Source organism: Lichenostomus cassidix, chromosome 1Aa (genome assembly GCF_008360975.1).
Source record: "Lichenostomus cassidix isolate B80296 chromosome 1Aa, HeHo_3.0, whole genome shotgun sequence".
Classification (NCBI taxonomy): domain Eukaryota; kingdom Metazoa; phylum Chordata; class Aves; order Passeriformes; family Meliphagidae; genus Lichenostomus; species Lichenostomus cassidix.
The window spans coordinates 13,475,897-13,492,592 of NC_139480.1; the positions used below are offsets into that span (position 1 = coordinate 13,475,897).

A 16,696-nucleotide genomic window follows, 5' to 3' on the forward strand; every position below is an offset into this window, starting at 1 on the left:
GACTGACAACTAAGGAGGATGCAAGAGCAATGAATCATTCAGTGATACATCTTTTGAAGAACAGTCTTTAGGAGTGTGGCAACACCCAGAAAACCTCCTGAGCAAATACCAATGCTGCCTTGGCTGGAAGGAGTCTGGCAACTGAAGAACTTGAGAGATATGGGGTCACAAGTGTCCAACCTTGTGGGAACAGGCCCACAGGCTACATTTGATTTTCTATTCCAGGACCTTTGGAAAGACAGCTCACCAAAACTGCAGTTGCACAGAACGAAATTGAAAAGGCCAAAATTTGTGTATGGTACTGGACAGGATTTTAGGAGAAAATGAATAGGATGTGGGACATGCTGTCTCTATTGTATTATGCATCCAAACACCACTGTCCAGATGAGGGGCAGACTAGAGGAAAATATATATCCCAACAGCTGATTTTAAAATTCCAGACAAAGTAACAGCCTGGACAAAAGTCTGGGATAGGATGAAAAGCTGTTTTTCCAGGGATGCTTTGTCACCCCAGTATAAACATGCTGGCTTTGGGTAACAAGCAAAGGAATAGATTTAAGGTGAAACCAAAGGGAACTGTAATTGGCAGTTTAAACCAAGAGGGGTTTCAGAATGGCCACCATCACAGAAGGCTCTGGGGAGCAGACAGGGGTGCTGGGTGACAACCCAATTGTCCAACCTTAAAGCAAATTCCAAGGCTTTGCTCTGCACAAGGCAAGCAGAGCAATGATTGAACTGGAGCCTTCAGCTAAGAAGAAAGGATCCCAAGTGAGAGATACCAAACCACTCAAAATGTCCCTGGTTGTTAAGGATTTGGGATTTAGAGTTGCATTTACTCAAAAATTTTGCTTCCAGTCTTGAAACTAGATGCCATGACTTCAGCTGACACTGGAAGTGAGGTCAGCAGAGATGCAAAACATTTCAGCCTGCTCTGTTAGGAAGAAATTTATCCTATAAAGCTGTGCATCCATGCCATGAGGTGCCTCATGTTTGCTTGTCAAGACTAGGGTGGGAGCACATTTGGTTGAGTTCAGAGGAAAAAGCCCTCCAAGCATTCTGCACCCACAACATTGTTGGATAGGGGCAGGTGGCAGAGGCAAATGGTGACGGAGAAGGAGCCAGGCAAACCTCTGAGCACCTCACCAGGCTGCCTCTGAGTCCTCACAGGATTTTTATAGCAATGCTTCACACCTTCTCCACAAGACTGAGATGGGCAAAAGTTAATATCCAGTGATCACAAAAAAAAACCATTTAGGTATGAGTGCAAAAGTTTGACAACTAAACAGAATTAATCCATAGCTTCCAGTAGCTAACTTTGTAGGCTGAAATAGGGATTACATCACTGCAATGTTTTTAAGTCCTGCTTTAGTTAAGGCTGTCCAGCAGTGCTCAGAAACTCAGTGTATTCCAACAGCTATCTTTAAATCTTTTTTATTATTACAAACAATACCTGAGCAAGAGGGCTCAAGTTTTCTTGTAGGAGGTATTACGGGAGGCAAGAATTAAAAAGTCTGTGAGAAGCCACACATGAGCATATAATCTCCTCATAACACAGCCTTACAGCTGTTCTCACAAGTCATTAGATGGTGGGTTTTGGTCTTTCTGGTCTGTGCCCTATCAGTGGGTCAAAACCTTCTTACAAGATGCCCTACAACCACTGCTTTAGGGATGCAAGCCCAGAGGGGTGTGAGCCCTGAGGAAATACTTGCCTATTCTACCAGAGGCAAAAAAACAACGAAACAAAAAGATGGACTGACTGCAAAAGCAAAAATTGTTGGTCTATATTTCTGATAGTTGTATCCTCAGACAATCTAGGTATATTCAAAGGTGTTTTGTTTGTCATAGAAATATACTCCTTTGGTTATTTGTTCTGCTGCTCAGTGCTTTTCCCTTGAGAATGTCTCTCTAGAATCTGTCCCTAGAAAATGGTGAGCTATTTTTATCTCCAAGCTAGACAAAATAATTCTGCTCAGGGAAAATGAGGATGGCTGAGAGGCCACTCAACAGAAAGCAGGAGAGATGGGGCTCACATTGCACACTTAGGCAAGCTGTGAGCTCTGCTGTGCTTAGAGGTTGCAGCATGGGGAAAGACTGGGTTATGGCAGATGTCTTGAAAACCCTCTGAACCAGTGGCTGCTGAGTGGATAATTCACTGGCCCTGACTGTGGTCTGCAAAAGCAGCAAAGGGGATACTGATCTGTGGAGAAATGTAAAGGACACTGGGGCTTCCCAAGCAAACAAGAAATGCTATTTTATCCCTTCCCATTCTTTGAAAGCACAAAAATTAGACTAGCTGAAAATGGTTGCCACTAGTAACAAGGTGTTTTAACATGCTGGTGGTTTCAATAGTAGTGAGAGCTGTTGAGCAGAGTTTTATGGGGACATATATTCTGTCTGGGACACAGACACAGCCCTAGCATCAGTTCTGTGGGATTTGGACAGACAAAAGGAAAGCCCAGGCCTTTAGTTACTTTGTGAGACAATTTACATTTATCACCGCCTCCCCCATTGTGAGCTCCACCTCACCAGGAAGGGGAAGTGTGAAGGAAGGAAGGGAGAGGAGGGTGAAACAGCAAGGGGTGGATGGTGAAGGAATAATGCTGGGGTTTCTCACAGATGTACAGCACCAGAGCTGGTCACCAGCACACAGCTGGGGCTGTAAGCTCATCCATTAGTGCTGTTCCCTGATTCCAGCTGTGTTGGGGAAGAGGACCTAAGACATGTCCCTTGATGTGTCCTTGCATGGCTCTTCAGTGAAGGTCAGGGGCCCCAAAGGAGTGCCAGAAGCAGCAGTCCCTGTTCAGGTGCTGAGCAGGCTGGGTGGTTTGCTCCCACCAAAGACTGATGTGAGCTGTCTGCATTGGAGATACTTCAGCCATGCCAGCCCCAGGAATTTGTCTGGATTTTCAAGAGCAAGGCCATAACCGTCCTGGTTTAATGAGGCACCATTCAGCAGCTGGCAGTCTCCTGGTAATGCCACTGGGCTGTGTTGCTTCTGGGTACGCTGACAGCCCTCTTGAAGCACAGTTAATGGATGGCATCAGTTTCTCAGTTGCAAACCCATTGGTCTTCTGGGATGCTGATGTCCTCAGAAGAGAAGAGTAGGAAAGGGAAAATAAAAAAGAACAGCAAAGGCTGGGGAAAGCAAGAGAAGTCAGGGTTTCAAAGAAGGAACATGAGGTAGGTGACTGAGAAGGAGCAAAATAGTCACAAGGAACTGAGGGCTAGCAGTTGCAAGGAACTCTGAAAATACAGCAGGTCCCTTGTACAGCAGGAGACACATTGGGGATGTTGCAGTATTAGTAACCACATGCTGAAGTAGGTCACTCCATGAACAGCAGTCGTTGCCTTTGGGCCCAGCTCTGCTTTTGCACTGGCACAAGGAGTAAGAAGTTACTACACACTGCCAAACCTGTCACAGCCTCAGATGCTGTCCTGATCTCCAAGGCCAGCCAGCCCTTTCTCTGGCTATGCCTGCACTGCACGTCAGATCTGGGTCTGAGTTTGTGCTCAAGCACAATCAAGCACAATCAAGCACCATCTACTACCCATGCTGGTTTGTAAATGCTGAACTCCAGACCTGCCTGGAGTGGTGAAAGCTTAAATACTTGCATTTTTCTATCACATGCTTCCAAATTTTCCTTTACCTAGTCTAGACAGACTGACATCAGCCAGATTGAATTAAAGGAGTCCACCAGGAGATGTCCTGAAACTTGGGTCTTCCTAAGCACAGCCCAGATGATTTATGTCTAAACTGCAGGTACCAAGATGAAAAGAAAATGGATGGATAATATGGTTGAAACTCTTTAACATGTCCTCAAATTCATGTTACAGCTAGCCATAAAATAATTGGTGTGTGTGATGGGATTTCTGTGCACAAGAAGCCTTGAGCCCAGAATGGGATGTACTCTGGGCTTTGCAAACCCACACACTTTACAATGAATTTTCATAAGCATTCCCAGCTTTCATGGGAGTAATAGAACACTTCTTGGCTACTAAAGGTCATCTGCAGCTCCCCACAGGTTCTAACACCTGGGGAATCCTGACCTGACCTCATTTCAGTTGTTCAAAACTGTGCCTAGAGAAAGGCAAGTTGTGTCTCCCTACATTGTCCCTGTGTCTCTTACACATGTACCTGTGTCCTCTCTCATTCCTCTAGCCTTGCTCCTTATAATTTAAAAAAAAAATCCAAACCACACACTCATTCTCAAACCCTATAACCATGTCAACAAAACCTCTAATATAGATGTTTTTATACATGCAACCACTCCCTTCTGTTCATGTGATTCTATTCTGGGAAGCTGTCTAACTTTCATCTTCATGGGCAGGGTTTGCCAGTTGCAGTTCTAACAGGAACCCCATCTAAGTGGAAATAAGCTCCAATGTTCGGCTCCTACAGCAGAAAAAAGCTGCTTCCCTGCATGACTCTCTCATCTCCTGGGGTGCCTGCTGCCCAGACAGATTCCAGACAGCTGTCTCCAGCCTGCTGCTCCTGTTCACAGGCAGGCTCTGGCTGCCTCCCAAGCCTTGTCTTCTCTGACCCACGACTGCCAACTCTGGGGTTTTATTGCCAGGATCATGGTATTTGTTGTTTTTCTTACTGTCCCCATTCCTAGACTGAGAAAACTTACTTATCATTCAAAATTAAAATGAGATTCTGTTCTTCCTGAAGGCAAAGAAAATCTTGAAAAGCATGACATTTTGTGACTTGTAGAAGTTGCAGGTATACATGTATCATTTTAAAATCTTTTGATTTTTTGTAAGCCAATTTTGTGATGGGGGAAAGTGAGCAAAATTATTTACACATTAATTAGCAACATTGTTGACATGAAACATTACCTCCTTGTCTGGCACTCCACATATTTTGTAGCATTTCAGTGACGAAGGAGGTGGTATTCTGATGTGGTGGTATTTTACATTCCATGCCCAAGAAAAAATCCTACACAATGTAGGAGGGCAAAGCCTTTCACACCTGGGTTTCAGGCACCTTCTCTCAGGCAAGGAGTTTCTTGGGAGAGGGGGGAATGCTAAGCATCAGCAGGGAGGACACAGCAATCCTAATATCCTACCATGAGTGCCAGAGTTGTGCCCAACCCAAGGACCCTCCTGCCAGGCAGTGCCCAGCTGACCAGTTCACATTTCATGATTCCTTTCGGTATGTTCTAACACAGCCCTGTACTAGACACCACCAGCAAGGAAATCATGGAGAAAATAACTGAAAAATTATTTGGTAAATTGGTATATTGTTCTGTATTTAAAAACACCGAGTTACTCAAATAATGAAAAAAAGGTCTAAGCAGCTTTCACCTCCGTTATCTTTTCTCCTTTTCCCAAAAATGGAAGTTTCCAAACATTTAGTTTAACGAAAGACTGTTTTCAAAAATAAAAGATTTTTTAACAAAAATGTCAACAAAATAAATCATGCAAAGACAACTGTCTGCTTTGTGCTTTTCTTTTAAATAGGACATTTTTAATTATGACAAACGTATTTTTTGAGATCATCTCAGGCAGCTCTCCAAAATCCATGAGGTTTTGTTTCATTCAAATTGTTCCAAGTAGTCCATGATCCCTGCAATTATGATTTTTTTTTTTTAATAGGAAAGGGATTTTTACATACTCTGGGAATATGGAAGAGGAAGCTGGACATGAGTAAAGAGACAATAAGATACAAGTCTGAAGCCAAATCAGGATACAAACACCAGGGGATTATTAAGACACCTGGTCTGATAGAAAAGTGGATGAAACAATTTCCATTAGATACTGGACAATGAGGTGAATTTTATGTGCCATTGGAAGTAATTTATGCACATTTGTTACACAAAAGATCATTATTTATTGCAAATAAATGAGCACATTTGATGTATGTAGTCACTATTCAAATACTTAATGTGTTTTAAGAGCACCTAGGGTATATTCTCTGTAGCACAACTCACTGCACTCAGGAATTCTGTCAAACTACATGGAGCTGCAGTGAAAGGCTAGATCATAAAACAAAGGCAGAAGTAAAGTAGATGGAACAATTTAAAAAAATTAAAACTGACCAAAATTTCCTCCACTTTCTCCTCTACCTCTTTCCATTTGTTCAGAAATAAGTATTGGGATGTTTCCATTCAACAGCATTAGTTTAACCATCCAATATGAGAGGATAAGAAGCTCCAAATGACATTATGGTCACAATGTACAGGTTTTACCATATCAACGATTAACACCTTTTTTTCATTGTGGATTTTATAGAGTTAAAGAATTGCGTGGGTTTGAAGGGACCTTAAACGTCATCCAGTTCCAGGTTGCTCAAAGCCCCATCCTGTCCTTGAACACTTCTTGGGATGGGGCATCCACAGCTTCTCTGGGCAGCCTCTGCCAGTGTCTCACCACCCTCAGAGTAAAAATTCTCCTTAACATCTAATTCTCTGCTCTTTTAATTTAAAGCCGTTCCCATTTGTCCTATCACTATCTGCCCACGTAAAATGCGCCTTTCCCTCTTTTTTTATAAACCCCCTATTGGTACTGGAAGGTTGTAATAAGGTCTTCCTGGAACCTTCTCTTCTCCAAGCTGAACAACCCCAACTCTCACAGCCTTTGTAGGAGAGGTGCTTTGTGGCTAGCACAGGTCTTTCCCATGAGAAATCCTTTTGTGTTTTATAAATAAAGATAAGGTTTGGATGTTATTAAAAACAGTGTCCCAAGACTTGGACGGTGCAGACCTGGCCAATCAGGCCCAGGGGGAGGTTTCTGACTGACCAATCTGGGTGACCTTTGAAAACTCTATATATATGATGAAATCAAAACAATAAAGGTCTTTTCCTTCTTGCCACTGAGAACTGGATTCTTCTCTCTGCTAGCGGCTCAACAGCGACAGTGCTTCAGCCCTCTGATCATCTTTATGGCCTCCTCTGCACCCACTCCAACAGGTCCATGTCCTTCCTGTGCTGAGGACAGCAGAGGTGGACAGCTAGGGGGTTGCACCAGAGCAGAGTAGAGAGGGAGAATCACCTCCTTCGCCCGGCTGGCCACACTGCTTTTGATGCAGCCCAGGACACAGCTGGCTTTCTGGGCTGTGAGCACACACTGCTGGCTCAGGTCCAGTTTTCAGCCCTGAGAATCTACAAGTCCTTCTCCTCAGAGCTGCCCCCAAGGAGTTCCACCAAGCCCCAACCCAGGTGCAACACCTTGCACTTGGGCTTGTTGAACTTGAGGAGGTTCTTGTGGGCCCACATCTCAAGTTCACCATGTCCCCCTGAATGCCATTCCATCCTTCTGTTGTGTCAACTGCACCCTCAGCCTCAAGTCATCTGCAAACATGCAAAGAGTGCACTTGAGCTCACTGCTGGTGTAACTGATAAAGATAAGAAAGAGCATCAGCCTCAAGGTAGAGTCCTGAGGGACATCACTCACCACCAGTCTCCACCCAGACATGGGGCCATTGACCACAGCTCTCTGGCTACATCCATCTAGCCAATTCCATATTCAGCAAACAGCCCACCCTTCAAATTCACATCTCTGCAATTCAGAGATAAGAATGTCATGTGGGACTGTGTGGAAAGCATTACAGAATTCTAGGCAGATGGCATTGGTTGGTCTTCCCTTGACCATTGCAGTCACTCCACCATTGCAGTCACTCCATCATAGTGGTCACCAGATTGGTCAGGCATGATCTGCCCTTAGGGATCTCTCAGATCACCTCTTTGTCCTGCATGTGCCTTAACACTGCTTCCATGAGGATCTGCTCCATGTTCTTCCCAGGCACAGAGGTAAGGCTCACCAGTCTGCAGTTCCCTGGGTCTTCTTTTCTCCCCTTTTTAAAATAGGAGTGATGTTTCCTTTTTTCCAGTCTCCAAGGACTTGGCCTGACTGCCACGACTTTTCAAGTATGACAGAGAGTGGCTTGGCAATGACATCAGCCAGCTCCCTCAGGACCCTGGAATACATTTCAATATAGGAAAATTTGCCCATTTGCCCCTAATCTTGTTTCTGATTAATTCTCTCCCTAATCCTTCACTTTTTATAGGTAGTTAAGATGCCTTTAAAGGAACACTTTTTAAAACATATTTTATCTGTGCTTGATTGTGGAGGATGCTTTTTGACCAGATTAACCTCTCTAAGTCCCTTGCAACCTGAGTTATTTTGTATTCCACAGGCAGAGCTTCCTGAGCAATTGATACATCTTTGGGAAGAAAAATAGTGTGGGCAAAGATTTAAACTTTGCGTTTCTTAAAAGACCTAGAGATGAAAAGAAAAGCTGTCTATTCCTTAGTATAACCTAAGCTACAAAGTACTGAGAATTTCTATGAAAAACCACACCTGACATTTACAACCACATTAAAGGCCCCTCAGAATCAGCACTGCACTGTTGCTACACATTCACAGGATAAGGTGTTCTGTGTTTCTTCCTGGGAAAAGTACTTAACTGGAAGGCATATTGTGTCTGAGCTGTGTCACCATTCCTGCTGAAGGCCACTCAACAGCAGTGGGAACTGCATTTCAGTCTTTCTCCTAAGACAAAATATTTGGTTTAAGATTTTCTGTCTCTGGTTGCTTGCTGTATCAAACTATCACTGTAAAAGTAAAAAGAAAACTCAGATACCCATTATTCTGGAAGAGCTGAATTTCCCTCACAACCTCCCAAGACTGCAAGTGTTAAGTGGAGATGATACCAAAACTTTTTAATATTAATGAATTTAACCTGAGGCACAAGTCTACAGAAACTTTACTGGAAAGGGGTTTCTGAATGGGATAACCATTAGGAAGTAATGTTATTACATTACTGTAAAATAATACAAGTATTATTTGTAGTAAAAGAGCACAAGGTAGATTCCAGAAGGGATTTCTGTGGCCTTGGGACAGTTTTGTTGACCCTGCTTAGCATGGAAATGTGGGACATTTTTAGAATACATGTGGGACATTTTTAGAATATATGTTCCAATAGCATTGGACAAATTAAACTACAATGGAAGCTTCTTTAGGAGAAGTGCTTCGGGGTCTGAGTGCCCATGTGCATGAGTACACACAGACACTATTATTAATTACAAGCTGTCATAATTATACATAGCAGGTATAAAATTTAGTCTTTGCTATATATAATTATATTTATATAATTAGGAAATCATTGCTATTTGGAACCTTACACTGGAGCTTGGGAAGAATAAAGGGTAAGTACAGGATAAGGAATCATGTCCTAACCCACACTTTCTCCTCTATTTCAAGAAAATTTGAATCGCTGGTCCCAAACTGTGGCAATAATTCCCTTTAGGTAAGTAGACACGTACCCTTAGAGGGGGTGAAATGTGTTGTGTCAGTTTCCTACACTATCTGACACCACACAGTTTTGTGTCAGTTTCCTACACAATCTGACACCACACAGTTAATTCAGAAGTATATTTTTTTTTTCACCAGTTACCTTACAGAGACATGAGGCAAGCTCAGTTATAAATGACTTTAACAGTTCTGGGATGTATAAAGTGGATGGTTGTTATTTCAACTGCTCAACTGGAAAGAAAAAACCCCACCATAATAATATAGTATCTTCATTTTAGAAGTTTTAGGAATTCATGGGAAGATGAAAAGAAACTTTCCTTCTTTTTCAAAAATACTTTGAAAAGGCATCTGGGATCACACAGACTCAAACACAATAAATTCTCATATCAGGTCATTCCAGTTTGGTTTCTTACCTCTCCTCCAGGAAACACCATCCATTTGGAAATGGCATCTGATATTTTGAATAATGTCGACTACTGCTAAAATGTGAAGTTAGGATAACACTTATTATGTGTACATATGAACACATCCTCTCCATCTTCAGAGATCATCCTATAGCAAGAGGATTTGGCATGGGCAACATAAGCTGATGGACAGGCTGCTCAGTTGCACAAGCAAAGTAACAGGTAATTAGAGATGGCTGATGGCACAGTAAAGGCAAAGTGAAGACTATCTGAGCAGGTGGAAAGCAGCAGCCAGCTACATACAAGCCACACACACAAAAACAAAATAAAAAACCCAAACAACCAACCACCCACCCAAACAACAAAAAATTCCATGTGTCTTTCAGAGAATTTCACCTCCCATCTATTCTAGAGTGATAAACTGTCTCTCTCCTCAAAATCAGTCTAGGAAGGGAGGACAGGAGCAGGGTCAGGAGCAGGAAGTCTGCATTCCTGAAACAACAATGGGAAGAGAAAACCAGAACAATGAGAGCAGTTCAGGGGATTGGGCTTTCCTTTGACACTCATCTTTTAACTTCAACACTATCAACACTAATCTTCTGTAATCTCAAATAACGAGGCTGAAAGAGAACCAAAATGGAAGCTTTCTTAAAGCCCAGCAGAGAGTATAGGGAACCACACACTTTTCTGTTTGGCTGCATACCTGTTCAAGTAAAAAGGAACTGTATGAATGAAGGCTCACTTCTCCCATCTCCTATAATGTTGAGTAGTACTTAGCAGTTTCTTGAGGAGTTTCACAGCAAATAAATGAGGCCCTATTCTTGGAATCAACCCTGGAAAATATTTTCAGGTGTTTTTACATTAAAAAATGGTGGCAAAAATTTTTTAGTAATTTCATGAAGATATTTAAGTATTAACACTGAGGATATGTATACATATATGCTTTATTTTTACAGAATGGGAAAATGGTTTTCCCTTGATTAGGGACGTGTTCCAAAATTATCCTACATAGTCCTACCACCACATATACTGGATGTCTCATTATAGCTTGTGAATAAACCATCAGGAGCACTCCAACATTTGGAGTCACCACTTGAGCAGATCCCCTATCATAGAATACTATGGGATGGATTTGCCTCAGTCTGTTTGGTGAAGGCTGTTATGCTCACCTAAAATAAATAGCAGATGAAGAAGCAAGGTATTCCCTAAAAGCTGTGATATCCAGAAATCTTTTCTAGCTTGGGGAGTATTTACTGTAGGGAGTTAAATGGTTCAAACTCTTATAATATGGTCCTTATAACACAGAACTTCAAAGTTCACCCTTTCAAGTGTGACAGAGGGGACACTGAAATTTGGTTCTTCAAAGTCTAAGATTTCTGACTTCTTTCTTGGTGTGAATTTCCATGAGGTATTTCCATTTGCTCTTGTCAGTCTAGTCCTTTGCTCCTGGATTTCCTGTGTTTATAGACAGAAAAAAAACCTAAGCATTTCAAATCAAACAAAACCTTCTGTTCAACCCCAAATTACTGGTTTTGACTCATACATACAAATCAAAATTTCTGTGTTGGTCCATTTGGCCAAAAGGAAATAAAGGTGCTTTCAGTATTACTGGCTTCATATGCAGGCAAATCTTCAACTTGAAGTACAGCATTGAGCCATCATGTATTACCATAAGTCAACTATTTTAAATAGCATGAAGAGCCCAGGACCCTGCCTTGCTGAAGAAGCAATAACTGAAAAATTATTTGGTAACAATGCTGAAATCTTTAAACCAGATTCACTCTGCCTTTTGCTTCTGATAGGCAAGGAAATACAGATACACACAACATTCCCTACCTCTTCAACGCAAAATCCAAGTACCACAATTACCTTCTGCAAATACAATGATGGTCTTCATGAGGTCTGGGAATATAAAGACTTTGTTGTTTAAAGACCAGCAACAGAGTGTTTCAGGGACCAGTTGTACATTTTGATCCTTTTGATGTGAAAACTTTTGTAACAATAGAGTCCACGAGAACTCTTGCAAGGCACTGCATTCTCCTTTTATTAGCTCAGTCCTGAACAACATATTTGTGCAATGACTCAGAGGAAGGCACTGCCTCTTGAATGTAAAGACTAAGTCAGGCAACATGCTAGACCAGTGGTCACCTCAATTCTATCCCTGACATCTGGGGCCATTGTCCAACTCCTTTTGGCACTATGGTATTTTGAAGTTCAATAACCTTTGAGTTACTGGTTGAAAATTCAACCAGATCTGGTAAAGGAAATAGCCCAACTTCCAGTACACAAAGTCATTCTATAAAGGAGGCTCAAAAGAGAGGGAATCAGCTGCTACAAGGGAATTTCAGCAATAGAGGCTATCACAAAATTCTTGATTAATATGAAACCATCCATGCTGACTGAAGTCGACTGGGCATTGTACACTGGATTCATTCTGGGCCTGCATTTTGTCAGTGTCAGAAGTATCCCCATGTGACAGGATGTTGAAACCACTGAGTTAAATCAAGCAAATCACACCTCTCACACTGCTCAGTGTGGGCACAGGAACAGCCACATGGAGTCAGACCAGAGGTCTGTCTAATCCATTACACTATCTCCAACACCATACGTACAGGTTGAGTACAAAAATATTATTAGCCCTTTTGACAAAATAAACCTACTGATTTTGTGTTTAAAATTATCTAACTCAATATTGTGGCAATACTGCTTTCCAGCCTCCCTCAGCTCTGGTCTACAGCTAGAAGGCTGAACAGGATCCAAACCTAAAATTGAAGAGTTTTCCGATTGCTTAGTTTCCTCAGATGAAAACAGATAGTTAGGTGGGAAAAGCACCTTTGAGAAGGAAAAAGATGGGGGTAAGCTGGACCACAGATAATCCTGTCCTGGATTGCCACAAACTGCCATGATCATGAAATAAGCTGGTTTAGCTTCCCTTTGACCTTCGCTTTCACACCCTCTCCTGTACTCAGATCCTTTGTTGAGCTATTTCAGTGCATTAAATTGCCAGAAAACCTGACTAAAGATTTCCCACTCTTAACTGACTTCATAAACTGAAATAGCTCAGTTAAGAATCTGTAAATGCAGCTGTCAGAGGAGTTCAGACTCCAGTGAAACTTCAACCCAACTTGCTAACAGGGTATTAACAAAACACACTACACCCCAAATAAAGCTCCCACTTCTAAACCAAGAAGTCAAAGACAAACCAGGAAAAAAATAAACAAGTCTTACTCATAGAGCCCCCACAGCAAGAGTCACTCAACAGAGTTATAAGTTACTTCACTGTATTTTGTTCTTACACAGAATATTTCAGGTTATGCCTCCAAACAAGGCAGCACAAATTTAATACAGTGTCTCCAATATCATACCTCTGGCAGCCTTAACTCTCACCCTTGAAATCTGACCTAGCCTGTCCTGTACCCATTTAGGAGTTAACAACCTGCACAAGCCAAATCCTTCATTTTATCATCTATCTACACAGTTGAAAATAACACTAAATAAACCCCTCAACCTAACAGTACTAGCACTGAAATCACCTATACACTTTCAGAGCTAGTAATGATACTCTTGTGTTTCTAAAGTAGAATTCCAAAATTGAAATACCTGGAGCCCCAGCATTTGGTCATGCTGCAGCTTGTCTTACTGGGTTTTAAATCAACCGAATTTTGCTTTTACATTCAAGCAGGTATTATAGCCAGAGGAACAGCACAACAATATGCGCCCTTGAACTTCAATTCACTTCTGAAATGCGACGTGGCACAACTGCAGCCATCAGCAGACGGTCTAACGTTATGTAAACAATTTCAAAAGCCAAATGGATGTAGAATAGATTAAGCATTAGTTTGGAAGAGTAAGAAGTTTGCAGCTTCACTAAGTAAGAAAAAAACTACAAAATATACATGTTTTTAGAAGAAGCTGGCTACTTTAGGTTAACACTAGCAAGTTTTTACAAGCAGCCTCTACACCATCAAGATGTCTTACTGCTTCTGTAGATAGCAGGCAACAAGGAGTCAAGAGACATCAGAAATTTTAAATCACGAAATGCTTCTATAAGCAAGTTGTGAGGTTGTTCATTCCACCATGAAAACTGGTAAGTTAGTCACATCTGCCAGGACAATTGGAACATAAACTGTGTATTACCCAGCATTTCTTAATCCTCTTGCAAGCATAAAAAAAATTTATGCTTGTAAATGTAAAAAAGAGAATAATCACCTTCTCCCTCACATACACCTTTGCTCCTCACACACCAATTGCAAGGCATAAGAACTAAAAAAACCCCTTAATAAATCAGCTTTAAGAGAGACTGCCTATCATACAGAATGACTACATGTTATTTTTCAGTCAAAATAATAAAGCTACATCATGAATTTTTCATCAGTCTACTGTGAAACGCATGAAAGGTTTACAAAAATAATTATGTGCAAGTAATTAAACAGAATTATCCATCATTAACCATCTCACAACCACAGAACAAGTGCTAGTTTGCTATCAAGTGACCAGATATCAAGTCTTGCTCTTGTTGCAGAGAGAGGCACTTCAGTGCGGTATTTGTGTCATGCAAGCTACTGACTTCTGGCTGTCAGCACTAACACTGGCTCACAGCTCACCTCCAGACACCTATACATTGCTCTGATGAGCAGTAACATTCTTCACAAAGCCAGAGCTCAGTGACATAGAGTGCTTCGATGGTGGTGTACTTCACCAGGAACCCATCCCTGTGCAGTTTCATTGAACTGAAATGCTTTTTGTTCTTTGACTTTTATTAAGTTCACTTAGGTTGACCAAATGAGCTTCCCTAAAGTAAACAGGGTTATAAAATATCAGGATGATTCTATCTTTAGGTGCTCCATAGAAACAAATACTTAGTTCAACTAGAAAACTTTAAAAATGACTTTAGATACAAAAGTGTAACAATTATACTGCGCAATACATCTTTATATATCACTAAGCTCATGAAATTAAAATTTAAAAAGTTTTTGCACCATCAAGAACAGCCACAAGTCCTGAACCTCCATTCTTTACACATCCTTTATCAGAGTAAACTGAAACTTGGGAATGCTTGGGATTCAAAATACCCTGAGCACATACTAGTGCAACACCACAAAGCATACATAATCCATCGGAAAAGGAGAAGGGGAGAAAGGAAAAAAAAATAGCAAGAATCAGATGGTGCTTTATTATACAAGCATGAAAGTAAGTTCCTTTGGAAAATAACTTCTTGGGTGGACTTCTGGACCAGTGAGGTAGCCCAATGGGAGAGAAAAAAAGTGGAACTTGGTCCCCACGCGTGATACCTGCCAGGCGGTCCCAGCCCGGGGCGAGGCCAGGGCCCGGCAGGCCGCCCCCCGAGCGGCGGGGAGCCCGGCGCCGCCCGAGCGGGCCATAAAGTGCTGCAGCAGAACACGATCCAGACAAAAGCAATGTAAACAGGTGACTGATACCGGTCTCTTTGTCCACACCGCGGCCAAGGTGAGGCGCGGGGAGCGGGGTCCCCGCGGGCTCAGGACGGCGCCACGGGGAAGCGGCGCACCCGCACCACGGGGGACAGGTCCACGCCGAGGATCCGCTGCGCTCGGCGCCGCGCCGCCGCCAGGCTCCGCCGGCTCCACACGCTGCCCCGCACACGGATGGTGGGGAACGTGGTGAGGCGGGGGGTAGCCGCCTTCCAGATCTCCTCCAGCGACTTGCCACCGAACGGCTCCCAGGCGGCCGCCGCCGGGCTGCCCTGCTCGCTGTCCGCCTGCTCGCCCGGCGGCTCCGGCGCCTCCGCCGCCGCCTCCTCCTCCTCCAGGGCGCGGGGGCCGCCAGCCGCGGGCTGCTGCCTGCCCCGCTCCCTCCTGCGGCGCCGCCGCCGCCGCCGCCGCTTGGCGCTGCCGCCCGCCGCCCCGGCCCGGCGCTTGGCGTCGGTGGCCGGGAGGCGCCGCTTGCCGGCGCGGCGGCGGGGCCGCTCCGAGGGCGGCGGCGGGTCGGGGACGACGGCGCGGCAGGAGGAGTATCCGTAGACGTCCTTACTGCGGAGGATGACCGGGGAGAACTCGTGTTTGAGGCTGCAGAGGAAGTTCCACAGCTCCGAGTCGGAGCTCATGAACTCCGTGGACTTGGGCATGAAGAGCTTGAGGGCGTCGCCCAGCGCCTTCGTGCCGGCGAAGGAGACCTGCGAGCGCGAGTACACAACTTTCTCCGCCTCCCCCTCCAGTCCCCAGGCGGCGGCCGCCGGTTCGCCCCCGGCTGCCCCTGCCCCTGCTGCCGCCGCCGTCGCCGCCCGGGCTCCCGCGGCCGCCGCCGCGGCGCTCCCCGCCTCCGTGTTCATCTTCCCGGCTCCTCTCTCCAGCGCCGCCTGCTTCCGACTGCGGGTCATGGAGGCAGCGGGACGGGGTGGCGGGACAGCCGCCGACAAAGCAGAGGGGAGGCAGCGCCGAAGGCAGGCTCCAGCCGCCGCCGGGCGCCCGCCGGGTGTGAGCAGCGATCGATGTCCTGCGCCCAGCACAAAATGGCGCTTTAAAGTCCCGGGCGGGGCCTGCGCGTGCCCGCCCCCCCCGCGCCGCCCGTTGGCCCGTTCGAAACGCGTCGGGAGGGCCCTGCCCCGCCCCGCCGCGGGCGGGGGGCCCGGAGCCCCCTGCCCCCCCAGCCCCCTGCTCCCCGAGCCCCCTGACCCCGGAGCCCCTTGCCCCCAGAGCCCGCTGCCCCCGGAGCCCCTTGCCTCCAGAGCCCCCTGCCCCCGGAGCCCCTTGCCCCCAGAGCCCGCTGCCCCCGGAGCCCCTTGCCTCCAGAGCCCCCTGCCCCCGGAGCCCGCTGCCCCCGGAGCCCCCTCTCCCCAGAGCCCGCTGCCCCCGGAGCCCGCTGCCCCCGGAGCCCGCTGCCCCCGGAGCCCGCTGCCCCCGGAGCGTATCCCGCGGGGTCTGTCAGCTGTCAGCTCGGCCCCCGGCGCGACACCGAGCCGCGATCCCCACGTCCCCAGCCGGGTGTCCCAGCGGGTGGCCCCTTCCCTCAGGGAAGGGCGCGAGGCTCCCGCAAGGCGGGGTGAGCGCTGAGCGGTGTGC

General features: G+C 45.2%; 1 protein-coding gene across 1 annotated transcript; it reads right to left on the reverse strand.

Annotated features, from left to right (window-relative positions):
- Positions 1-14,398: 14,398 nt before the first annotated feature.
- On the reverse strand, positions 14,399-16,180 carry CCDC71L (coiled-coil domain containing 71 like). The gene has a single exon (XM_085040756.1). The coding sequence runs from the start codon at positions 16,012-16,014 to the stop codon at positions 15,157-15,159; it is 858 nt and encodes a 285-aa protein (XP_084896882.1). The 5' UTR covers positions 16,015-16,180; the 3' UTR covers positions 14,399-15,156.
- Between the last annotated feature and the right edge of the window lie 516 nt (positions 16,181-16,696).